General features: G+C 42.5%; 1 protein-coding gene across 2 annotated transcripts in view; it reads left to right on the top strand.

Moving 5' to 3' along the window:
• Window positions 1-26,703, top strand: part of BAHCC1 (BAH domain and coiled-coil containing 1) — a 332,705-nt gene that overhangs the window by 268,213 nt on the left and 37,789 nt on the right. For both annotated transcript variants that reach the window (XM_086931009.1, XM_086931008.1), the window contains exons 15-20: window positions 3,667-3,781; window positions 6,593-6,866; window positions 13,981-14,172; window positions 17,891-18,192; window positions 19,766-19,864; window positions 20,920-21,058. In XM_086931009.1, the coding sequence (XP_086787135.1) occupies window positions 3,667-3,781; window positions 6,593-6,866; window positions 13,981-14,172; window positions 17,891-18,192; window positions 19,766-19,864; window positions 20,920-21,058 (1,121 nt within the window). The remainder of the gene's footprint in view (window positions 1-3,666; window positions 3,782-6,592; window positions 6,867-13,980; window positions 14,173-17,890; window positions 18,193-19,765; window positions 19,865-20,919; window positions 21,059-26,703) is intronic.

Raw genomic sequence — 26,703 nt, 5'->3', positions numbered from 1 at the left:
ACATTGCGCGAATATCAATTCAAGATATTTAATTTGTAGAGATTTGGGCAGGAATAGCAAAAACAACAATATTTACCATTTATGTAGTGGGCACCAGAAAATGAATCGACTCTTGGCACACTTAAGGACTGACATCAACCTATTGTATGTTTTGGAAATTTACTCATCTTAGGTTTCCTCCTGCAATTTGAGTGATTTCTGACTTTTTAGCTATTCTCAAATATACCCAGCAGGCATGGAAAGTGGCACAAGTCTTGGATGTCCATGAGTACACACGGTGCCCTGCAGATGTTAGGTAACGTTGGGCGAGGCACTGACATCTCTAGCGAGGCTCGAGCCGGATACTTACATCTGGCTCAGATAGAAGTCCTCTTGAAACTTCAAGCCCAAACGAGACGAGCTTTTAAAGGAGGACGTGTGACCTGAAAGCTACAGCTGCCGACCACGTACCATGTGACCGACCAAGTTTGACTCCCGGCATCATGTCAGCATCCTGTGATTCTCGGCAAATCTGTCTGGGTGGGGGAAATAATATTTTTCAATGCAGTCTGTGTTTGTTGACAAGGACTGTTAAATTTTTGGGCAAGGTCTGCACTATGTAAAACTGTCCACAATGATATACGACTTCTGTCTTCATCCATGCTTTAATCTCATCTTCCAAGACTAAGGGACAAAACTTTAACCCTTGATTTCAGAAAGAGGGACTTGTCTGGTGACTGAATTGCACAGTGTAAAACTGGAAAATGTGTGATAAATCCTGTCTTTCCTTCTTGACCAAATTGTACCTAGCCATAGGAAAATATATTTTGTGTTTGATGTAGTAATTTATAATGTTGCTCCACCTATCACACGAATTTAAGCAAAATGTAAGGTATGCTTGACAACTAACTTGTCAATGACAATGCTTAAATCAAGGTGTAATGCGGCGGAAATGTTGATAATCACAATCCCTTTACTGCAATCAAATATGTCTTGTTGGCTTTAGGGTGTCTGGTGGTTTGGTGGAAGTTCAAGCGGTGGTTGATGTATGCTGGTCCTTGGTTGTGCAGGACTTTGTAAGTGTGGCTCAGCATCTTGAATTGACATATCTTCTGAACTGGCAGCCAGTGAAGCTTCCTGAGGTGGGGGGTGATGAGGGTTCATCTCGAAAGTCAAGGTTGAATCTGGCAACAGAATTCTGTATGATCTGCAGTATTTTCAAGAGGTGTACCGCGATTCCCTCACAGGATGTGTTGCAATAGTCCAGCTGGCTTATGACTAGGGCTTGAGTGACGGTTCTTCTTGTTTTGATGGGGAGCCATTTGAAGATATTATGGAGCATGCAAAGAGTGAGGAATCAGGCAGAAGAGACTGCGTTGCTCTGGTTTTGAATTGTGAGTTTGCTGTCTAGAATGATGCGAAGGTTGCAGGCATGGTCTTTTGGAGTGGGTGAGGGTCTAAGTTTGGAGGGCCACCAGGAGTCGTTCCATGACACGGTGTTGTTCCAGAAGATCAATACTTCTGTTTTGTCTGTGTTGCATTTCAGGCAGTTGTCTTTCATTCAGTCGGCGACCCTTGTCATGCATCTGTGGAAGTTGGCAATGGTGGTGGAGGGGTTTTCCAACAGCATGAAGATGAGTTGGGTGTTAGCGTAGGATATAACGTTTAGTCCGTAGGTTTTAACGATGTTGGCCAGTGGGGTCATGTAGACGTTGAACAGTGTGGGGCTGAATGACAAGCCTTGAGGGACGCTGCAGATGATGCTCTTGGGTTCTGAGGTGAAAGGAAGTAGAGGGACTCTCTGTGTTCTTCCGGTTAGGAAGGAGAGGATCCATTTGTGGACGTCTCCTTGGATTCCAATGTGGTGTAGTCTCTTGATAAGAGTGTAGGGAGATAGGGTGTTGAGCGCCGCAGAGAGGTCGAAGAGCACCAGGGCTGCTGTTTCTCCATGGTCCAGCAGGGTTCTGATGTCATCAGTTGTAGTGATCAGGGCAGTTACGGTGCTGTGATTGTTGCGGAATCCGGATTTGAAGGTGTCCAGAAGACTGTTGTTCTCCAGTTGTTCCGTGAGTTGGCGATTGATGGCCTTTTCAAGGACCTTGGCTGGAAAATGGAGCAGAGAGATGGAACAGTAGTTCTTGAGGTCACTGGAGGATTTCTTGAGAAGTGACTTGACTTCTGCGTGTTTCCATTCTTCAGGGAATATGGCTGTGGAGATAGATACGTTGAAGATGGTGGTGAGGTCCCTAGTTTACCGTACCAGCAAGTATGTCCTTTTAGAGCAACGTCCTTCATCCAGCTGTCCGTCTCCTGGCTCCCATTGCTGACCACACACCAAGATTCTATGACATCATTCACTCTCAGCATTGCAGACACAGCTCAGACACACAGGGGATGGCTACACAAAGGTACAACTGGGGGATCCTGATCTACAGTTTGTGCCCTAAAATGGCTTTCTGGAATCCCTAAACTGAGTTCAGTTGCGTGGAAATGTTGTGAACCATTCCTGTAGTCTTCCCCCAATACTCGATTTACTGAACAACTGGAAGTCATATTTTGATACTGACAATATACTAAGAAACTGCTAAATGTGACTGACTCTGTCCCACCCCTCCTGCCCGTCTCTCTCATGGAAACGTCTTATTTTCTCGTTCACAGCTGACATCAGAGTTTGTCAGTCCTTTTGCAACCAGTTGTAAATGCAACCTATAATAATGGTGTAAATACGCCTGAAGGATGCGGCTCTTTGAGAGTGAGCCGCCCTTGCCTGGCGGGATTTACTGCCTGCTATGACAATACCAAAAGCACTTTTTAAAATGAGGCAGAAATTACTGGTTTTATATACAGTGGCGGTTGCAAAAGGACGCCCATTTTTCATAAGTCACTGTCAGTAATGGGTCCTCGCTCGCCCATTAGGCAACGCAAATGCCAACCCGTTCACATATTAGCATAATAGCCGCGTTATCCGTTTGGACTCTGTAGTCAGGGGCTTCATGGCCAAATTGAACGCCATTTCACCTTGGTAATATGGGCCAGAAGACGGCAATTTGCATGCACGCCTCTCAAAACATTAGTTGTATTAAGTAGTCACATCCATTCCCTTGTAACAGTTTGCAATGGGGCATTACTCTCCAGCAGCGTAATCCAAAGAGGCAATTTGATTACTTTTGGGAGCTTACAGTACTGATTACGCAACGTCTGCAGTTTTCTCCCTGTCCACCAGTCATTTTAGTTCAAACCCCATAGTCTATTTGGGGCTCAAATTAATAATCTGTACCTACAGTGCACACCGGTACTACATTGTTTCCTGGCGCTCGAATGACCGCGGTTATTCTCTGTCTCAGCGGTACCCATGTGCTGACGTCGACAGAGTTGACCCTAACCGCGTACGAGTTAGTGATGTAGAGGCTTCAGACAGATCTCCGCAGCAGGCGCTCCACCCACTGAATTAATCTTTTTGTAACTAGCCAGGCGTTTCTTCCCTTCTTTTTTTAAAGCCTTAGCTCGCGATCGATTACGTTTGTGGTTTATTAACCTGAAACTTTAACATTCATGCTGGCATGGTGTGTAATTAAACTATACCTGTGATCTGTGAACAGTCTTTGTGATTCCCGTGCCCTTTTCCCTGGCATCTTGTAGCAGTGACCTCTCTCCTTGACACGTGTCTCTCTCCTTACATTTTAACAGGTCTCTTAAAAGCACCTTGAACCGGATGGGCTCCGACGTGAGGAGTGACGAAGAGCCTAAGAAGAAAAAATGCAACGTTTCGGAGAGCAGCTACGGAAGCCTGGTGGGATCCGAGGTAAGGTCGCGCGAGGTGGCCCTCTTGGGCCTCAGCTCGCCTTCTGCCTGGGCCCGAGCGCCAAGAGGCTGATCAGAACTCCATAGGATTGACGCAGGCGCACCTAACAGTGCTTTAGAAAGGCGCAGAGGGATTGAATTCTACAATGTAGGTCGTTTATTGTTGACGGTATTTTATAATGGAAATTAATTAGGATGAACCTGTGTATGTACCAAGCCCATGCCTCAATGCAAGGCGGAGGAGATATTCTGCCAGGGCATAGATTGCTCCATAGTTATATAGTCTGCAGGTACTGTTCCACCCGGTTGGAATTCTTGCAGGATACCATAGCAGCTCATGTCTGCGCATGTGCTGCACCAGCAGGTGGTGGTCCTGCCTCTGCCCAGAACTGAAGCCCAGATGTGCACAGGATATTCTCTGGAATTATTTTGACCCCACTCGTTATTTCGAATCATCTGCCCTTCTCCTGGGGTCTGTTCTATCTTCTCTCTTCTCAGTGTGATGTGTCTCGTCATCCTGTTATTAAACCCCTAAGGCAGTGTCAATGCCTGTGTATCCCTGTTCCTCTGCGAGAGTGCTGGTCTGTGTCTCCCTTTTCTGCCAGAGTGCTGGTCTGTGTCTCCCTGTTCCTCTGCCACAGTGTCGGTCTGTGTCTCCCAAGGCCTTTGTCAATGTGTTCATGTCCCAGTATCTCTATTGCCCTGGTCCAGGGTCCAGGATGCCCTGCAGGTATTCATGTCCACCTGACCTGACCCACTCTCCTTGAAGCACCGTCTGTATCTCTGCATGCAAATGTCCAGGTACCTTTACCAGCCTCCATCCCCCCTATCTCAGGGCCTGTGTCTCCTCGTTCTAGCGTCAGTTTCAACCTCTGTTTGCCCCAAGATACCCTTGCAACTTCCGCAATGGTATTGCCATCTCTTTGCCATCAAGCTACCTATACAAAAAGTGTTATTGAAACTAAGGATTTATGTTGAGTGAGGTTGCTGCCTCGGTACGATTGCAGAGAGGTGTCCAGGTGATTGAGTCCTGCACTAAGGCAGTATATGATACGAGCTTGAGTCCCCGCTTCCCCCCCTTTCCACATTGCATGATCCTGGGAAATTTACTTGAGCTGGATTTTCAGGAAGAAAGCTGCAATGTTTAGTTATGTAATGTGGAGATGTATGTCAGGTTGCCTGCTGCACAAACGGTCCCTGCATAAGCTGCGTAACTTATACCTATAATGTTATGCTATTCACAGAACAGCTGCTGTATAGATATGTTTCAAAATGTTGTAATAAGAAAAAAAGTAATACTTTTCCCTCCTAAGGGGCCAATTCACCAATTGCATTTTGCAGGCCATTTAGTAGCTCTACAGTAGTATTACTACTGCGCTGCTAAATGCTATTCACTAAACATGCAAGTGGACATCTCCTCCTCCAGCTGTCCTATGGTTCTTAGGGGAAGATCTCCACACATGCAAGTGTACTATTTTATAGCAAATGTGGAACAGACCCATGGCAGTGGTTGAAAAGTGGGGTGTACTTTCTGCAAAATGTGGGGTGGAGGTTAGGGAGGAATAAAGAATATAGTGATGGACAGACACCTACCTACACAAGAGTAAATCTTTTGCTATTCAAAAACTGCACTTCTAAATGTACTACAGCTAAAAGGTCCCAAAACAATAGTAAATGTGTTCCCGAACTAACCTGGAGTAATTCCAGCACCACATATGGTCACATATGGGTACTGCAACTCCCTTCCCCCGAAAAAAATGGAGGAAGGTGCTTTAAATTAAATCCTATAGGAAATAATTTTAGCGAAATGAAATTAATTTTGACTTAAATATACATGCATATGTATAATAATATGTTATTTATATAAAATGTAGTTACCTTTTTTAAATGTAAGCACATTTTTTTTAAATATAAGTTAAATAATCAAAAATATTGGTAATAAATTCTACAATTACATATACATTTTTTGTACATAGTAAATATGAAATTTCTACAGTATGTTGAATTTTTTTAGGATAATCTTGAAAAAATACTTAATTATTTACAATTAAGTTACACATATAACATTTTATTTTAATTTGTTCTAGGTTTAAAATATATTTATTAATTTATTTTACATTAATAGTTAACAGAAAAGTATTCAACATTTTTTTTACGTTTAATACATTTTTAAACTTTTCCCTATACTTTACCATAGGAAGATCTAAACTCTGCGGGAGGAGATCCCCACTAAATGTGTGGAGTTGTAAATTAGGCTCCACCCACTAGTTCATGAGGGTACCGACATGCAAATCTACACTTTTGAGTAAGTTTACACTTGAAAATGGTGAATAACCAAAAGAAGTACATTTACTGAAAAGTGTAAGTCTAAATAAACGTGTAGTTTTACTCGTGTAAGTTTACATTTGTGAATAGATTGGAGTATCTTTATTATCTGCACTCATTTAGTTGAAATCGGGGACTTTTAATGCTGCTGACACTACTTACATCTCGATGTTTGGGCCTCGAGCTCAATGTGCAGATGTACATGGGGAGTGTGCAAATGTTGACCTCATTTGGATTGTATTTTCCTGGTCAATCCTCTGACACATCCATTGAATCTTGGAATTGCTCTTACCGACTGATACTTTCATATATAGAGGATGCCTCACATGTGTCTTTATGACTCAGCGCTGAGCCATGGTTGCTTGACGTGACTCAGGTGACACAGTTTCTCTGTCAAAACATTGAGACAAGCTAACCCTTGACATTACGAGCTCTATGAAGAATTCACCTTTAAATTAATTCTGCCCGTGCGTTATTTTTTTAAAAGGCTAGTGTGACGTGTAAATCTGCAAGCAGTTCGGAGAGCAGCATGGTGTCCAAGCTTGACCGCAAAGTGTCACAGTTAAAACAGAAGGCGAAAAGCAAGACCTTGCCCCCGACTGTCAGCCCATTCCGCCGGAAAGAGAGCAACACAGGAAACAAGATGCAGAAAAAGCTGTGCCAAGCAAGGACCAGCATGGTGAACCCCCTCCAGCGGTATAGCGACAACCAAGCAACGGTCCTGAAGAGCAAGCCGGGTGCCATGAGCTCCACTGAAGCAGGTATGCCCTCTGCCATTCTTCTGGCGTAAAAGGTGTGTTGTAGCACATTGTGCTGATGTCTTAGTAGTGTCAGTCATTCTAAGCACTCTTTGTGTCAACTCATTGTTGAGGTGAGTAAGATTGCTATACATTTTTTTTATAGCATTCAGTCATCAACTAAACTGCCAAAATGTTCTCCTTAGCTGATGTGAAATACAGAGCTAGAGAACCCATCGCAGTTACATAAGTGCTAGATTTCTCAATCTGCACACAGCCGAATTAATGCATTTCGGCTACAGAGTAGCCTTTTTCACTGCTCGGAGAAATAAGAAAGCACTTATGTAACTTCTGTGGGTGGCAGCATCTCTATTTTTGATGCCAACTAAGGGGAATATGTTGATTAAGAACAGGAAAGGCGGTTCTTTTATTGCTCTGCACCCCTTTCCGATGTGATGCATGCTGGCCGCCCTCTTTCTGGATTGTGAGATACATAGACAAACAGATAGATTATTTACATATTTTGTTGCACAAAATGCACTAGTATGACAATCAATACTTCAACTGGAAACGGGGAATATGGGAAATATTTGATGTTTTTCTGCCAAATATGAATTTCATCATAATGTCAGCTCCCAAACCAGTCTGCAGAGCTATAACATTCTAAGCAGTAATAGTGTTATGTTGCATGGAGGGCCAAATTATGCAGCAAGATCATATAAATACGCAGAAAAATATGCAAATAAGTGACACATTTTGTCTGTATTATTTTTGTCATTTTGAGATAGAAAATACAATGTTTGTTGACATTTACAAATTTTGTGATAAATGTAGTAAATCGATAATTAAATGGTAAAAGCAGCAGTCACAAAATCGCCTAAATCCATTGACCCTCATCGTTATTGTATTATCAGTTTATTAAAGGATAGTCAAATAAAGCCTACACATTACAGTTTCAATCAGTTCCCATTGCGAGCTGCACTTTGAAGAAAACAGTTTTTTCAAATTAAAGTCCCCAAAATGAACATGTACTATATAAAATACAAAATGGATACCATGCAGAATATGGTGCTACATTGCCATCTTGGGGTTCTAGGGACACCTAAAAAACCTCTCGGCCTCTTGACCTTGTGGCTCATGATGTCACTAGAACGCCTCATGGCAATATTGCATCATATTGCAAAGTTACCTGTTATTTTCTCTCTCTCTCCCTCCCGATCTCAACCAAGAGTTCTGCTAGCCAATTACACCTGCATTTACCTCTGGGGATTGGTTTTTGCAAATAATTTACAGAGGTTCGCAATTCACATTGGAATGGGAAGAGAAAACACTAGGGTACGGCAAAAGGTTAGGCCCAGTTCCTCCTTCTTGAAATCAAGCAATTCCATGATGGCTGCTACGGTTCTTTCGGATTTGATGGCAGAAGACTGCCAGGCTCTTTCAGGCTGCCCATTTTGCAGTTCCACTGGAGACCGCTTTGACTCTGTAACAGAAGGCATTGTAACAAATACTATAATATATTTTTAGAGTGAACTTTGGTTTTGCCCCTTGCTGATGGTTGTATAGTTTTCTTATCTATTGGCTTTTCTCCCTTTTCTTGTGTTTGCCCTACCCCTGAAACATTTACCTTCCCCTGAAACATTTACCTTCCCCTGAACATTTACTTAGTGTTTAACTTTTACGCTACTTTTTGTTTTGTCGTTTATATCCTTCTACTGCTGACATCAAGAATCTGTTTCTATTTGCATTTTTTGGTGCTGTTTGAGCTTTAGCATTTATTGGGAGGGCATGTCTTCTCCTTCCCCCACTTCTCTCTCCCTGGTGCATTCTCCACTCCCCCCCCCCCCACATCTCCTGCAATCCTCCATTTCTCCTTCCCCAGTCATCCTTAATGTCTCTCCTCCTCTCTCCCTATGTCCAATTTCCTCTCTCACACAGCAGCGCTGAGAATGAGCACTGTTGAATGTTGGTCTCTCTCTCTCTCTCTCTCTCTCTCTCTCTCTCTCTCTCTCTCTCTCTCTCTCTCTCTCAAGGAACGGAGGTTGCAAAGTACGAAGGAGGGAGGGGTGGGTAAAAAAACGAATTAAAAAACACGTACTTTTCAACGGCCGCCATCTCTCCTCCTTCGTTCCTTTTCCTGGTGAGTCCCGGAAGGTAAGAGGAAGGACACAGGCTCCCCTAAGTCAATTAAATCACAATGCTGTAATGCAAATGTAGCGCTGTGGTTCAGTGCTCAGCCGGGGACAGGGGGCCTGTGCATCTTCCCCACCAGGCTATGCATTACTGGCTGGTGGGGAACATGTAAAGTGTTCATGACTGTTTGGCTGGGCCAAGATGGCTGGCTAAACAGTCATGCGCACTTAGGGGCTTATTTATGAGCCCTTGCGTCACTTTTGCCCAGCTGGTGCGCCACTTTTTGTGACGCACCAGCAGGGTAAAAAATGCGCCATGTTGCATCATATTTATAAAATGACGCATCTAGGTAGGTGCGTCACTTTGTAAACCCCTGTACCACATTATACCTGCGCCAGGTATAATGTATGCAGGGTGGGCGTTCTGACGCAAGTAAGCCTCGTAGAAGTGATGCAGTGAAATCTATGAGATTGCACTGCGTCACTTCTAGGACACAAATGCGTCAATATCATACGCCTGCCTCATGGCAGGCGTACGACTGACGCAAGCACATCTCACATGGGACTTGCCCATGTGTAATGACCCATTGCTGGAGTTGCGTCACTTTTGTGACACACTCCAGCAATGCATCATTTTTGCACCTACAGATACATAAGAAATACTGACGTATCTGTAACTCCTTGCAACATGATGCGTAATACTGTAAATATGACGCATTCAGCATGTCGCAAGGAGGGCGCAATGAAAAGTGACGCACCGCTGTTTTCATGTAACGATACGTCACTTTTATAAATGAGGCCCTTAGAGTGTGCCACCACAACTCCGCCTATGTCAATAGCCCCGCCCCAACCCAGCCCCGCTGCAACAAAAAATAAAAATTTTAATAACAAAGTTATAATCATTATATTTTTTAATTTTTTCACTGTTCTGAGAGCAGTGGGGCGACGCTCCTCCGCCTTAGCCGAGGAGCCAACCCTGAACAATATGTACACAAAAGAATGTTGTCATAACATTCCAAAATGGCTGCTATGTTGTGTCTAGAAAGAGTGTAGCAGCCATCTTGGAAAGTAATTTTGTATACTTATTGTTTACCATTCTAAGATTTACTTAAATACAACATGATGGTCGTCTAGCAAGTATATAACATATCATTCCAAAATAACAGCCTGCTGCTATTGTCTTTGCCTGTTCTCCCCAGTTCCACAAGCATTGGTAAAGCCAGTGCCACCAGCGAATATGCTATGGCAGAGCGAGGCTGACTTGCTTGCCAATGCAGGTTTACCTTATTAAAACCCAATACCTTGAATAATCTCCTTGCTCTCTTATACTCCTTATGGATGGGAAATGGAAATGGGGTTGTTCCCACTGTTAGCGTGGTGTATTTTACATTTGGTGTTGACAAGACCAATTCACAAATCGAGGGATACATCTGTTCTACAAAGGCAACTTCGGTGAGCTCCCTTGAGCCGATAGCCCCCTTCTGCAACTACTACACAGCATCTTTTCCTTTCCTCCTATGAGACCCCTGTTGCCGGAGAACTATTAAAGGTCTGAGGTTGCAGTGAAGTCAGAGAGCAGGAAGCAGCGTGACATAGCAGAAAGTGATGTTGGAAGACGAAAAGAGATGATGATAGAAGCAAAGTAGCTGAGTCTCATGGAAGGATTCGTGCGTTATGGGAGGTGGATTAAGGATGTTTTGTGGGGTTAAGGAGAATATGACACATTTAGATGGGGAAAGGTTACGGATTTTATCCATCCAAATGGGAGCATTCTTTGAAATTTGACGATAACAGCTGCCAATGCTTATTCATTCTGTTAAGAACTTTGAAAGGTGCTGTGTTATCTGTAACTTTATGAAAGCACAGTGAGGTTGCGGATAGAGAATGCTATATAATGTAAAACCATTCCATCAATCCCCGTCAGGTCTCAGGATAGGAAGCTGTGAATAACGTAATCCTGTAACGATACCGTAAAGGTCTGTGAGATTTTAGGATTGGAGGGTATGCGTGACGCGTAACCATCCCATAAAGGTAATTGAGTCGGGAGTACGGAAGATGCTGAATAATGTAATAATTTGATAAAGCTTGTTCTTTATGTACACAGGCGCTTCCGCGCTCCTCATTGAAAGTATCCTCCTTCTACAGGTGCAGTATCATGTGTGAAGTGCAGGTTAAGTGCAGCATTGCCTGACAGGTGGGGCTGTCTTTATTTGTTAGCTGCTTTTAAGGAAATGCTTCTGTTAGTGGTCGTTACTGGTCCCATGTGTGATGCAGAATGCTGGGTGCGCCAGACGTCCGCTGCTCTACACTTATGAGACTAAAGGGCTGATTATGGCTGTCCTGTTAAATTACGATCTTTGCGTAAACACATGTTTGCGCACGGATGGCAGTTATAAGTGATGTGATGTTTTTTGTACTCGGTAATTATCAGGTGGGTAAAGTTAGCACCAGCTGTTAAATTTCAAGAGGTCAAACCTGGCAAAATATACTGGCGGAATAAGGTCCAGTAAATGCTGCTATGTGTCAGATTGGGTGCGGGGAGCATTAAAATGTGCAGGTTGTTCCCCATTTCAGAGGAAAAATTGCAGTAGGTGCTTTTTCATGTCAAGCAATACATTCCGAATTATCGAGGGTGATAAATATGCACTAATCCGTCACCATGCGTTTAGTTTCAGTTTTATGTTTTTTAGTTAGTCTTGAAAAATAGAATTCTACAAAAAATACAAAACGTTTAGGTAAAAAAAAAATTTAAAGCAATATAGTGAGTGGACCGATTTTTACTACTTAAATAACCCAAATATTACCTGACACCAATCAATCCACACCCAGAATGGTATGGGATGGGCACTTAGGTTTTGAAAGGGTAACGGAGCCATATAAATGTTTGAAATGCAAATAATGGTATTGTAGAACACCAACATTTTGTAGTAAAATGAACACAAGATACATTTTTCAGTGATAGTATTAAAATCAGAATTTGTTCTTTTGAGTGGTTTTTCTGTTGTTTGGTAAAACATAGAAGGGAGATATTGTACCAAAATTACACAGGTACACAATGTACCCCTCTTCCTTCACTTTTCCCACTCTCACAAACCACAAAAGAGGCTGGGCAACCCTGTATTTCACTTAGAACATGGGTATACACAGTAAAGAGAGTAACAATGTCTCTTATGGATTTACTTAAAGTAAGTTTATGCATCATTCAGTAACAGAATATACGTAAAATAAAATCTCTCTAGTTAAGTACCAAACATGGGATTTGTAAAGGAAGCCTCAAAATAGTGGTCAACGTCCTAGTTACAAAAAAGCAATGTTGTTCCTATACAGAGGACCTTTTCCAAGAGTGATCATCCCAAAGTGGCTCTTTTTAAACACTTCGTCCATCATCATCTTGTTGTTGCTATGTTCGCCCTAGGTGGACAAGTGTATGCCCAGACAGACAGGCATTCCGTCCATCATTTGTTTACATAGCACTTTTCACCCTAAGTGGGAAAGGTATGCCCTGACGTGGGTCCCTTGCTCACTTCAAGCTAACCTGGCTGATGAGGGGTGATACCCCAAACCCGGTACCAGGATGCTAGTTTCCGGTCCAGGGAGGACCTGGCCTGGAAGTTTGGACTAGACTGTTTCCACAGGGAATAGGGTCAAACCTGATTTGTATCTGGCTGGGTCCAAACTGGGTTGGCATGGTGAACAGAAAAACGATGTATTTAACAAAGTTCTCTTGACTGGGGGAGAGTGTTGTAAAAGTTTCAGCAAGCCGTCTTGTTGTGTTTGCTCTTCTTAAACTATATGTGCAGCATAAAATTTTTAACAGGATACGCTTAAAAACGACATGCCCAGTGTTTGCCAGTGTGCCAGGAGGGATGTATTGATGCCAGATTTTCAGGATAGCCACTATGTAAAAGGTTTTAGCCAGAAGCATTTTATGTACATTTATATCTTGAAAATCGGGCATGGATCCAACCTTCACAGACATACTAGCGCTCTAAAGCAACAAGAAGTATTAAGCCTAGGCAAAGCAAAAGGCGTTGACAAAATATTTGAGTATCTTCTAATTGTGTCATCAAACGCAATACGGTGGTAATGATCCCACTGCTTTAAGCAATATGGTCAAATCTACAATGTAAGGATTATAAAACAGGTGGACTTAAATGCCTGATTTAAGCCATTAATTAAATGTTGCAACACGATTATTACAGCAACATATTTAGCTCAAATCAGTAGGTCTCTCTCAATATTCTAGGTTTCCTGCTTGACCAGCAGGACTTCTCTGTGAGTCATATCAAATGCAGTTTTGAAATCTATGAAGCATAAGTACGGAGGTGTCTATGAGTGAGATTCATAATAGCCCTGTCGGCCAAGAGGGTTGGTACAAGACACTTCTGTGTAGGGGATAACTCCTTTTGAAACCTATATTCTTACACTAGAGTTACTGTCATAGCGTCCTCAATATTTCTCTTGTAAATTGTACCGTAGCAAATAATTTTGCAGTTAGTTCAAGACTCATCCGTTCTTTTAAAACAATGGACACAGAAGGTCTCTCCTTCAAAAGTCAAAGATGGTGTCACTTAAGAAAGGATTGTTTAATAATAATAGAAGCAGAATCCTTGGCTATATAATTTCAGCCATCTTTAGTGTCACACTGTCCAAGTTATTCAGGCCAAACAGTTCCCAAAATTGTGCAAGCCCCGATCACTTTTTCCACCTGTAAAGCATATTCTCTAATCAAAAGCTTGGTATACTTGTATATGGGGGCACAACATCTCTAGAATTGGAACTTTAGTGGGGTTTCAGGATGTCGAGTTTCCATCCTGCCTCTTAAAAGTGGCTTGATGGGTCAGACTGAAGATCTGCTATCTCTATTGCATCAATCACTTATCTGTGAAAGTAGACCTGAATTTTTGAATAATTCATGGTTTTGCAAGTTATTAGCAGTTTAAATGTGCTTTTCCTTCTTGTATTGCTTACTTATTTCATTTTATTTCCCCCTCTCTTTTCCTCAGAAAAGGACGAGGGCGCGGACTCGGACAGTGAGGGTGGAAGTGATGACATCACTGATCGGTCGTCAAAGGAGCCAAGCCTGACCCTGCATACGTCATCAAACACGTCCAATGTTGGCCCTTCCCCTTCATCAGTAGTGAAAATGGAAGCCAATCAAAAGGCAAAAAAGAAGAAGGAGCGTCAAGGATTGCTGGGTAAGGGTTGTTGGATTTGACTTCTCAAGTATGTTTGTCTGGTCTAACAAGTGTCCGAGATGAGTCTCATTGCAACAATGTTTCTTTGAGAAGTTACATGTAGGATATGGGAAGGTGTTTTTTCATGTGTAGTCTACGTAAAGCGTTTTTGTTCCATTTAGGGTGCTTCAGTTGTTTTGCTACTCATGGTATTGTGTAGATTTTTCTTGCCAAGAGTGCATAGTAGACATTTTTTTTAATCTCATTACGATGTGAAAAATCTTTCCTTGTATGTGGAACATAACAGGAAGGAATTTGTGCATGCACGCCACAGATTTGTTGCATGGGGAATACAGACGAAGGGTTTGATGTGTGAGGAAACCTGCAGATGTTATCTTTAAGAAGGCTGCTCAGTGCTCTTGTATGTGAGATGCTGCTAAGACAGTCGTTGCATTAGAATGTGAAATAGCTATTTTTGCTTGTGAGCTGTAGCAGAATTGTTCTTGCATAAGGGATATGGCAGAGGTCTGTTGCATGTGCTATATATTGTGCCAGATATGGGCAATTATTTTGTGCCATTTACAATGTAGCCGAGGTTTTGTTGTATGTAGCATACAGTGGTATATTATTGTCATAGGTGGAACGTGGTAGATTTTTTTAGGTATTATCTACAGTAGGCAGTCTTTGCTGTCTGTAGGCGAACATCTCTTGCGGACCATACTAAAAGCTTACAGCCCACCCTTTGCTTACTATTGGCTGGCTCTCTTGTCACTCTCATATGCTTACTAATTATTCAATAGCTTTCTTTCCTATTGTGTCTGCCCTCCCCTGCACCATACATTTGATTCAGTGGCGTGTATTCATCCATTGTTTACACTTGGGGACTGCTTTTTTTTGTTTCTTCAGCACATCATGAGAGTGCATTTTTTTCTGGCTCTCTCCCTCGAATGCTTCCCACCCCTCTCCCTGTGCTATGTTGCACCTCACCTGTCTCAGCTTGTCTGTAAAAGCAGAGCAACAGGCATATGTTTGCTGGAGTATGACTGAAGAGCTGGCTTTAGGAGTTGTTTGTGTTTTGACACACTAATACTTTTAGAGGGCTGGTTTGGAGCTGGCTGCTCACACAGCTGCAGTTTGAGGCAGAAGGTGTACGTCGTATCACCGAAAGGTGCCGTCTCTTCTCCTGGACGCCTTCCTGGGATACTACAGAGAATGGATGTCCACAGCATGTTTCTGTTCTGAGTCGTGTGGAAAGTAAATTACCCCTTGACAAATGTTTTCTTTTAAATTCTGACACTTCCATTCTGTTTTTAAATTATGTTCAGAGCGTCCTGATTAAAAAGTATTTGAAAAATAGAGCCAGTCCTTTATAAAGATTGTAAACATTAAAATCAATGTGCAATTTTGAAATACCATCAGAAGAATCTTTACTTTTCCTCCAGCATTTTGAAATGTTCTTTTAATTATTTAAATCAATGCTTTACAAATAAGCACTGCCAACACCAATAGCTTCCATTTGCATTATAAAGGCAAGACCTATTGCCTTTGTCAATTCTTGTTTGCATATGGAGCTAAACAGAGGTTTTTCGAAACCTGGGATCTTGCATGTTTCCGCATGTGGAATGTGGCATAGGCTTTTGTCACGTGTGATGCAGAGGAGACATTGTTGCTTGTTGCTTTCATTGTCTTAAGTCTGGGATGGAACAGAGGTTTCTGTTGCTTGTGGACCGTGTTAGGATTTTCTGATAAATGCAGGATGTGGGGGATGTTTTCGATGTATGTAGGAAGTAGTGGATGTCTGTCACGTTGAATGCAGCGGATGTTCTTATCAGGCTATCCTGGGACAGATGTTTTTTGGAGGATATGCGAGAGGAAACATCTGTTCCTGCTCCCACTGCATCAGAGCAGCTTTCTGATTCTGGTCAAATGTGGAAATAAAAACAATCACGTCGACGTAAACACAATGGTGCTGACTTTAGTGTTCCCCATCCACTCCTACGAACAACAACGTTAGCAGCCCAGCTGCCCCTTTCTTCAGTGATGGGGTGGTTGTGACTGTGAAGTCACGTGTATGAGGAAGGGGTGGGGGGAGGGGTCAAGCTCCCTTTGCCCTGTTCCATGTCCCTTTGCAAGACTGTTAGCTATTTATTTATTTATAACGTTTTATATAGCGCAAACAAGATCCTGAAGGATATCAGAGCGCTTTACAAAGATGATGGAAGGAAGGACATAAGAGCAATGACGACATCGAGTAAGAATACAAAAAAAGGAATAATCACATAATTACAAGGCAAATAAGACAGTATGAATAATACAAGAAACAGGTATATAGCAGGCTACACAGGAAGGCACAGTATGTGGTTAGTAAGAACAGCATCTAATGTTTGTACAGTGAATGTAGAATCACCTGCTTCAAGCAGGAGAAACCTAGCCCAATTATGGTAAAAATGTATTATTTAGGACTCTTTTGGCTTCCAGAGGTGCCATGCTCAGAGGACATCCGTAGCATGACCTAACCACAATCTACCCTTTGTCACACCAACCAGGCAAAGGCATTTCTAAGTAACGTAAGGGTTTCTGATGTTGTGGGCCCTGTCACTCTATCAATAGCAGCTCTGTGGGTAGCAACGTCAAAGGTACATGTTGGTTAGTGAGTTCATTGGCACCGCCTTTATACTTTAAAGGTGAGCTGAGCTATAAGACATGGTGGATAAGCAACACTGATGGAGAGAATCATTTTAGAATTTCATCATAGATGTCCTAAGATGATCCAACAATATGTTCATAGGCCAGGCTTTGCTGAAGTTAAGGGGTGTTGACCGGTCTAGTACAAGCCGGGCCCCTAAGTTATGTATATAAAGAGCAGTTAAAAACCATACAATTTATGAAACCAACTACCAAACCATTTATTCCAATTGTGGCCTTTCTTCTTTAGAGATTTCAACCTAAACCCAAGGAGTAAGCTTAGTTTGCAGAATGGGCATGCTACGTAAGCAACACATTGCCTATCTAATGTCCGAATCAAATTTAGCCACATATTAAAATATTACTTTATTGCACATACCCGAAATAAATTCAATAATCACTGAACCTTTCAAAAGTGAATCAAATATTTTGATGTGGATGTTTGCCTTATATAGACTCCGCATTTACTTTGGCTTTATGATACGCTTGACTCACAAATTTGGTACCAAAAAAACAACCTAAGAGGCCCAGACTAGCAGACATTATGTTGTGATAAATTAAGATACTGGAAGTGAAAATTGTACGTCAATTCTCCATCGTTAAGTAGAACTCTATTATGCATCATGATAGGATTGATGTCGCTTTGCAAGACTGTTAGCTATGCTGCAATTGTAACAGATTACCAGTTACTCCAGGGAAAATGTCATGCCACATTCGCCTGGCATGCAACTTACTATACCCCAACCTGAAGACCTTCCAGAGGCGCAGACCTGTCACAAACTCTTCTAATATCTCTAGGGGTTCATTTGCTGGAAGAGCTGTTTAAGATACTGCACTCAGGGAAGAGTTTCCCCACCATAACCCATGGACCTGCTGCTGGTGAAGCGTGCAGGCTTGGTGGTGGCGGCTCTTCACTTAAGTGATGTAAAGCGCTCTGACACCTACAGGTCTAGCTAGCGCTATATAAAACTTAAATAATTTTTTTTTTTTTAAATACACGCCAAGTCTTTACTGTACCTGGTACTTCAGTCTGTGGTGTCTTCTGCCTTCACAGGATCCTGCCAGGCATCCAGCCCCGAGGGGGAGGTGAAGGTGCGCAAGCGACCAGTGACTCACAGGGTTGACTTGGGAGCCGCCAGCAGGAAGATGACTCGGCTTCCTGTCCGCAAGCAGTCCCTAGCCTCCGGAGTGGAGCACAAGAAGTCCAAGGCAGCGCTTCGGCGCAGGATCTCGACCAGCCCCAGGGTTCTGTCATCGAGCATGGGCATGGTGTCCGCTGCAGAGTTGGGACGCATTGCCAGTGAGCGCATCAAGAAGGCCACGCGGAAGAACAAGGCACTGCAGTCAGCTTTACGGGTGAGCACTAGTTGCGTATACCACACATGCAGCTCACACCTTCCACATACATGCCACAGAAATACAACACACATCTAGCACACCTCAAGCAGAAGACCAAGGCTCTGCGGCCTGGATAGAAGTTGATACCATGTCACTTGTCACCCCTTCAGCAAGTATATATTTTTTTAGCAGCAGGACATTTACCAATAACATACTTTTTTTTCAGAATTTTAGAATGGACTGAAAATTCCAAACATGCAAAGGAATCTTGACTTAAATATCACAGTCTCACCCATGACATAGGGCCCCATAACTGTACACTCATACTACCCATCTACCCTGTCCATCGCACCCGCATTACCTTTACGAGCATGGTTGTGCAGTCAGCCTTACTGTAGAGAACTAGGCTTGTGCACCAGGCCTATCATTGTTTACATCTACCAAAAACACTATAACTATGCCTACTAAACGTGCTGAAACAGATTGCTGTCACATCACATACATTGTACACCCCGATTTCACACACACACACACACACACACACACGCACACACACACAGACGTATGCTTCAACAGTGAGAGCGTTTATACCCCCACTTTGTTCTGCATACAAACCAAGGTCCTATAGTTAGTCATTTGCATATGTATGAGCAACATACATATTACATACACATCCTCAATCTATCACATACCACACAAAAAAATAAAGTCATCCAGTCAACCAAATCATAGAGTATCTGCAGTATGTACGGCACTTCCCACACAACCACATCACATGCACTGACTGCACACACCAATACTCCTCTGTTGCATGTCAAGGAAGCAGCATTCCTGTTTCAGAAACATGCAGACATGTGTGCACCGGAGGGATAGCTCAATGGGTTGCACCATCACCTCTGGAAAAAAGCGTTGATTGGCACTTCACGTGTTCAAATGCTAGCAAGGCATATTCAACCGTCCATCCAACGGAAGGCTGGTGAACTAAGTACCATTGCATTAAATAATATTAATACTTGTTATTTAAAATGCTTAAAATGGCAAGAGTGCAATTTGAAGTACTAGGTCAAACATGTTGTTTTTATTGTTCTTGTTATACTACATACATACACACCACAGGTGCAACAGTCAGCCTTAAATGTAAGCACCAGAAGCATGCATCATTCCTAGCACAGGTATATCACTCGCTGACTTTTCACATCACACTCGTATGACACAAATCCTTAGCCATACCCAGATGCCTGCACCCCACCTACCACGGTCTATGTAACACATATACTCTTCACAGACAAACATATCTGATGCATGCTACCACACATAAAACCATCTCACCCCACCTAACACACATTAAGAATACACCCACTACAAATACCACACATGTAGCACAAACCCACACTGTGCATATCATACATATACTACACATATGCACTCAACAAAGCACATACACTATTCATACAATGCACATGCCAAACTCGTACAAAAGAAAGTATCATTACAATCATCATCTTATTTTCTCTTCTCTTTTTGGTAAGTTGAAGCTGGCACTAAAACTCAAACCTGCTTTAATTGAACTTTCTTTAATACCCTCTAACAGAGGAAAAACGGGACCCTGGGCCTAGCTCTTGCCACTCGCAGCCCCAGAATCATCAAGGATGGGAAGAAGCTGAAAAGCAAACAGCCACCCCCCAAACAGGTATAGTGACCCTCCCCCATCACCCCCCTCCCCTGGATAAATACAGTCACACAGCTGTACTCTATGGCACTTTTAAGTTGCTTTTGTAGTGCCACAGAATAAAATGTATGAATCATCCCAATGCTACATTGCCCTTTATACCTTATGCAGGGCTCTACCTTATAGCCCCATATTTATGGATCTCTCACCAGAAGTATGGGCATACACATTTTCACTATGATGTGCACTTTGTAGCTTGGAGTAAATAACTGCACCAAACTAAAGTCTTTCAAAGATGTTGAACTATCAAAGTATAATAAGTTACCCTGTTTTGGACATATGTGTGAAGTAGTTCGTACCAAGCAACCTTAATGTTCTTTCAAGTAATAAAATGATTAAAAATATGCCCACTTTATCATGCTTCAAAAGTGATACATTGCTCTTGACTAGTAGATGTTCGTGGTGGATGCTCCATTTTTACATCTCATTACAGAGGTGGAGAACCTGGGGAGGTGATTCAAAGAGTTGATGTGATGCTGCAGTTTTTTTATTTACCTCCTAAAAACATTTCTGGTTGTAACCAACCACGTGTCTCAATTTACCTTACGCACGTTGGGCGCCAGCAGGTAGGGCAAGTGGAACTCCTTTAGTAGAGACTCACTTTGCCTGTCCTTTGTCTTCCCACTTCCTTCTGATGATGCAGTAGTAAGCCAAGTAAAGGAGCTTCCTTTGGTGTTGGTCCATGGGGATTAGTAGGAAGGGTATGCCATGCCTGTGAGCATTTGAAGAGTTTTTCGTCCTTGTTGGGGGTACCGCTTTGAAAGATGACTTAACACCTCAAATAGATATCCCTGCAGCATCACAATAACTTTTTGGGAAGTGCTTACAGACAGTGATTTAACGTTGGAGCAATTTTCGTCGGCAAAACATCTCTAATGCCCTAATCAGCCAGCCTTATTTGTCGGACAGCCGTAAACATTAATGCCCTCTTGAAGCATACTTTGTTTGTGGAACAGTCCTCAAAACTAATGTCCTGTAGATCAGGCATCTGTCATATACCTCTTCTCTAATTTCAGGGCCGAGCGGTGAGTAAGCTGCTGGCAAGCTTCACCGTGGAGGACGACTTTCAGTTCGACGACAACAGCAGTTTTTCAGAAGGCGAAGCTGAGGACAATCATACTAGTGGGTCAGCGTCCAACCAGAAGGTGCTTCCAGGTAAAGTGCAGACTTCCAGCTCTGCTATAGAAGGATTGCTGCTCCTACATTCTGTCTGCTGTCCTTTCATCTATTTTCTACCAAGTTTTCTACCTATCTGTGGTTCTGTTACACTTTGCCTATCTCTGTCAATCTCTCTGTCTGTCAGTAAGCCTGTGTCTTTCCAGCTGAGTGTGACTGCTGTTGCCGTTCCTGCTGTTTGAGTGTCTTTCCTTATCTGACATAATAAGGATGAAAGTCCAAAGTTGTACTCCGCCGTCACCCTACCATCCATTTTTTGTCTATCCACTCGAATTTCGCTATTCACCCTGTGGTCTTGGACCCCAAGAGATCACCAGGGTGCCAACTCCAGAATGTATCAACAGAGCCATACGCTACTGAAGGTTAATGGAGTACCAGCAATTAAATTACCTGTTCTTTGCCCTTAAGTGAATAACCTTTCTTTACTGGTTAGGATCTGAGCACAGCCTTTTTAGTGTACCCTCAAGGTGAAGTCCTCATCTCTCTCCACGTAAAAGCCAAACCATCCTCTTAAAAAAGAATTTTGCCCCTCCACTCAAGCTTGTGGTATATATAAATTTTCCAGATATCATGTAAACATGAAGCTCACTTCAGGGATGTTTTGCCTTCAGTTGCTGCTTTCCAACACTAGGGAACAAGAGGCACAGGCAAAAACTCTGCCTGTTAAGAAAGCTATTTTTTACCACCTGGTAGCTGGCTGGAATACACAAATTTTCCCACCAAGCCTTCCCCCTCTAGATCGTTGTTTTTTTATTTAACCCTATGACTTCTGAGGACACCCACTTAATCATTATTGGAGCCCGGGGTAGGGGTGGGGGTGGGGGGGGGGGGGTGAGGGGGGGTGGCTCCACTGAATCATTATTGGAATCCGGGAACCCCCATTGAGTAATTACTGCAGGCCAGGGACCCCAGTCTAAGCAATTTCGATGATTTTAACCACAAAACAATCCACAGAAAATACAGAAACAAGCGTACAAGAATTTATCAAACAAATATAAATGATTGTAAGTGAATGAAGTCTTTTATTTAATTCACAAACATATAGAAAAAATAATATTTTAATTGTTACAGGAAGGTTTGAGCAGTTCTAAAATCAATTGATGACCCTCATCATCCATACTGTGTTCTGTTCGATGCACATGCACTACTCCCATAAATCAATCTGAGGACATTAACTTAATTTTTCACCTCATAAATTACTTCATATTTACAGAGCTTTCAAAAATGTTCAATTGTACATTTTGCTTCTTTATTTATATTTCATTAGTGTTCTGTTAATAGTATTTAATTTTCTAAACAGTCGAAGACCACCTGAGAAGGCTTTACAGACCCCCAGGGGTCCACGAACCACAGGTTAAGAACCAGTGCTTTAGATCCCTCATAACCCTCCAAAAATAATCTCATTGAATAGCTGGAGAGTATGAATATAAAGCAAAGCTTGTGTCAGATTCAGAGCTGTGCCCTCTGCAGAAATGCACTGTCATGTGTGAACGCTATCCATTTCAAGTTTGTATTTTGAATGTTCTTGAGGATAACAAGAAAAACAAAAGGGTGGTGGAGGGCCCGAGGGGAGAGCTTATTTATAGACCAACTGGTACCTTGTCCCCCAACTGCAAAGTTAAAACACACGAGAGATACCAAAGGTCTTAGTTTAATTAAATCACTGTATTGAACCTGTAAAGTGTCCTACATAGGTTGTAGAGCCAGAAGGTTCCTACAAGGAAGAAGAGACACAGGAGATAGGGAGTCATGAGATATAGTTCAGAATGTGAAACTGAAAAAATACCCATCAGCCCACTCAATAGTGGAACTTCGTCATCTGGGATTTCACGTTGGAAATTGGTGCCCAATAAGCCCTTCCCCAAGAGATACTTGAGGCTAGCTATTCTTGGACCCACTGGTTGAACCCTCAACCAAAGAGGATGACAGAGTATAGGCTGATAAGGTTTAGTTGCAGTGCTTAGAAATATGTGAAGAAAAAGGAAAGAAAATTATCCAAGTGATTAAAAATACCTATCTTGATGTCATAAGAAAACTTTAATAGGTCTGCCCATCAAGGTGGTATCATTAAAAGCAGAGTGATAATAGCATGCAAAGAATTGCTATTTACCATAGATGTTATGTGGTCAACATGTTTCAGCCTTTATAGGCTTTCGTCAGGACCTATGATTCACTACTGCAACACTTACTTTATGTGCTGTGAATGACAATCTACAGACAATATCCCAAATGGTTTATCATCTCCCAAATTATTGGGATGAGAAGCCTCGCCTCACCTGGCAACGGCTCAGGATAAAGGAGGCCACGCACTCTCCGTCGTTGCCTCGGCTTAGTACAGCATGAAAGCCTATAAAGGCTGAAACATGTTGACCACATAACATCTATGGTAAATAGCAATTCTTTGCATGCTATTATCACTCTGCTTTTAATGATACCACCTTGATGGGCAGACCTATTAAAGTTTTCTTATGACATCAAGATAGGTATTTTTAATCACTTGGATAATTTTCTTTCCTTTTTCTTTTTCTTCACATATTTCTAAGCACTGCAACTAAACCTTATCAGCCTATACTCTGTCATCCTCTTTGGTTGAGGGTTCAACCAGTGGGTCCAAGAATAGCTAGCCTCAAGTATCTCTTGGGGAAGGGCTTATTGGGCACCAATTTCCAACGTGAAATCCCAGATGACGAAGTTCCACTATTGAGTGGGCTGATGGGTATTTTTTCAGTTTCACATTCTGAACTATATCTCATGACTCCCTATCTCCTGTGTGTCTTCTTCCTTGTAGGAACCTTCTGGCTCTACCACCTATGTAGGACACTTTACAGGTTCTATACAGTGATTTAATTAAACTAAGACCATTTGGTATCTCTCGTGTGTTTTAACTGTTCCTGAGGATAGCCCAGAGCTTTCCAGAGTAAGATTATGGACATGCATGGTGGCAATGCCTTTCCAACCAGGGTAAACTGGATGACAGTCTGCCCAGGACCTGACTTTACATCTTTTATTTATTTATTTTATTTAAAAAGTTTTATATAGCGCTGGCTAGACCCGAAGGTAGTATCAGAGCGCTTTACCTGAGAATCAACAATGTAACAGAAAAAGTTCAACAATTACACAATACATCAAAAAAAAGGCAATACAATTAGGAGAGGAGAGAAAGGAGAGCGAAAAGTAGTGTAGGGGGCAGGGGAGGTGAGAAAGGGAGGATAAGGGAAGAGACAATAAGGAGAGACAAAAAGAAGTCTGTCTAAAGATCGACTGGGTAGGTGACGACCAAGGAGGGAATCCACGGCCCATCTCCCCTATAGCTAAACCAAGTAGCTCCATCGGGGATCAGACAAAATAGTTCAGTCTCAATACATTGATAGAGGAGAGAAGGAGAGACATAAATAGAGGGAGGATGCGGGAGGAGACGACAGGAGAGACGAAAGGAAGTGCAACAATGTGGTTCAACAATATAACAGAAAAAGATCAACAATTACACATTACATCAAACAATCAGCAATACATTAGGAGAGGAGAAAAAGGAGAGAAAAAAGTAGTGGGGGGGGGGGTAGGGAGGTGAGAAAGTGAGGATAAGGGAAGAGACAACCGTAGAGACGAAAGGAAGTCTGTCTAAAGACCGACTGGGTAGGTGACGACCAAGGAGGGAATCCACGGCCCATCTCCCCTATAACTAAACCTGGTAGCTCCATCGGGCATCAGTCAAAATAGTTTGGTTTCAAGTGTCGAGGGAAGAGGTTCACAGAAAAACAGGGTGAGGACACAAAGGGCAGGGGCAGGTGTAAACAGTCAGGTTGCTCCACCCCCACTCAACAGTCTACAAACACAAGTAAACCTGACTGGTTCTGAACAATTAAATATATTCTAAAGACACCAGAGGAGTTTATAAGAAATGTTAAAACTTTCTCACGGGCAAGGCACACTACCACTGGCCTGTTAGTCTAACTATTCAATTTAAAGGAAAAACGTCAATACACGCCATACCATATGAAAGATTTGTGTCCGCTAAGCTGCCACATCCTTAGTGAAAGAAAGTAGCGGGTTTAGCCTACCTCACTTCTCAAGCTCTCTAGAGCTGCACTCTACCTAGAGGACAGCTGAGTAATTGAGTTAGAGTGACTTGTTGGCCTACATTCCAGTGTTGCCCCACCTGTCGGGTATACCCTCTTTGGCACAAGGACTCAATGACCCTGCACATGGTCTCTCAGGGTTCTCAGATTCACACCACTCTCCAAAATAATGTCTTTCTGAGGCTGTGTTTTAAGTACTGAGCCTACAAGAGCAACACAGTGGTATGATGCCTCCTCTGAGGCTAATGACCCCCCAACCTTAAGGATGCAGTCTTAAAAGGGACCCCTAGAGATTGAAGAAATTCTAGATTCAGAACAGGCATATCTGCGATACGCTGTCCGAGGAGCCACATTCCCAACCTCCTAGACAACAGAAGTCCTTAAGCACCCATGTGACATCTGGTGAGAGTGGCAGTCTAGACTAGTTTGCCTCCCAATAGCCCCTAAATAAAGGTTAGCAATTCTCAGAAACCCCTATGGCCACAACACATCAGAGTATTATCAGTAAACATAAACATATCAGCTCTTATCTAGTTTACGATGGACCGAGAACAAGTAGGATTATGAAGAACCCCAAGGAGCACAGATGTTCACAAAGCTGTAACCAGGGCTGGACTGGTTGTAGCGGGCATTTGGTGTTTCCTCAGGAGGCTAGAAGGGTGGGGGCCAGTTTTGCAGTGGTTGGGGCCGGTTTAGGGGGAGGTTTTCCAGTCGTACAGCAATATCGACACCCTGTAACAAAAGCAGCAGTGCTTCACACTTGCTACCCCCCAACCTCCCAGGGGGGCTGGTCTGACAAAATTGCCAGGGCTGCTTTTGGTTTCCAGTCCGGCCGTGTCTGTAGGCATCATTGCAGCAGTTGCTTATGATAGCATGGAACCATTACTTATTTTCTTCCATTTTGGGAGAGCATGGCTGTTCCTGTCTATCCCTTAAGACAATGACTATGCTATCAAGAGGGTAACATTGAGACATTCCTCTCTATAAGCTTTGTTGACTACATGACTTGGAAATACTCCAAGACATAACAGTGGCCCATGCATTTTGTAGACTGTGCAACCCCTTCCTTTGTGTCAAAGCAGTTTGAGAGTCATATATACGTAATATTAGGGCCACAGGCATATATTGTTTGCTTTAATTCATAAAACAAATTGTTCTCTTTTACCAAGTAGTGCATAAAAGACTTAAAAGCCCTTCTCACAGAAGGGCAGTAACAGTTAACCCTCCAGAAAGCAGCAGAAGGGTCATCACCTCCCTAATTGTGGTTGCCATTGAAGGAAGTACTGTTGCCATGCATCAGCCTGGTGTTGGTAATTGCCCAGAGATGCAATCCTCTAATAAAGTTACACTTATGGGAAAAAATCCATCACCACTGCTTTTGCATGGGTTTTACATTACTAACCTTTAATTAATCAAATTAAATTTTATTTAAAAGTAGTATCTAACCCACCATACAATACTATTGATCTGTGGGTAGACTCACTGATACTTAACAAAAGCCCTAAAAGAGAAAATGTTTCTTCTACAACTGGACCACCCCCAGACAAG

The sequence above is a fragment of the Lissotriton vulgaris genome, chromosome 7, assembly GCF_964263255.1.
Source record: "Lissotriton vulgaris chromosome 7, aLisVul1.2, whole genome shotgun sequence".
NCBI classification, from domain to species: domain Eukaryota; kingdom Metazoa; phylum Chordata; class Amphibia; order Caudata; family Salamandridae; genus Lissotriton; species Lissotriton vulgaris.
This window is presented reverse-complemented; position numbering and strand designations above follow the sequence as displayed.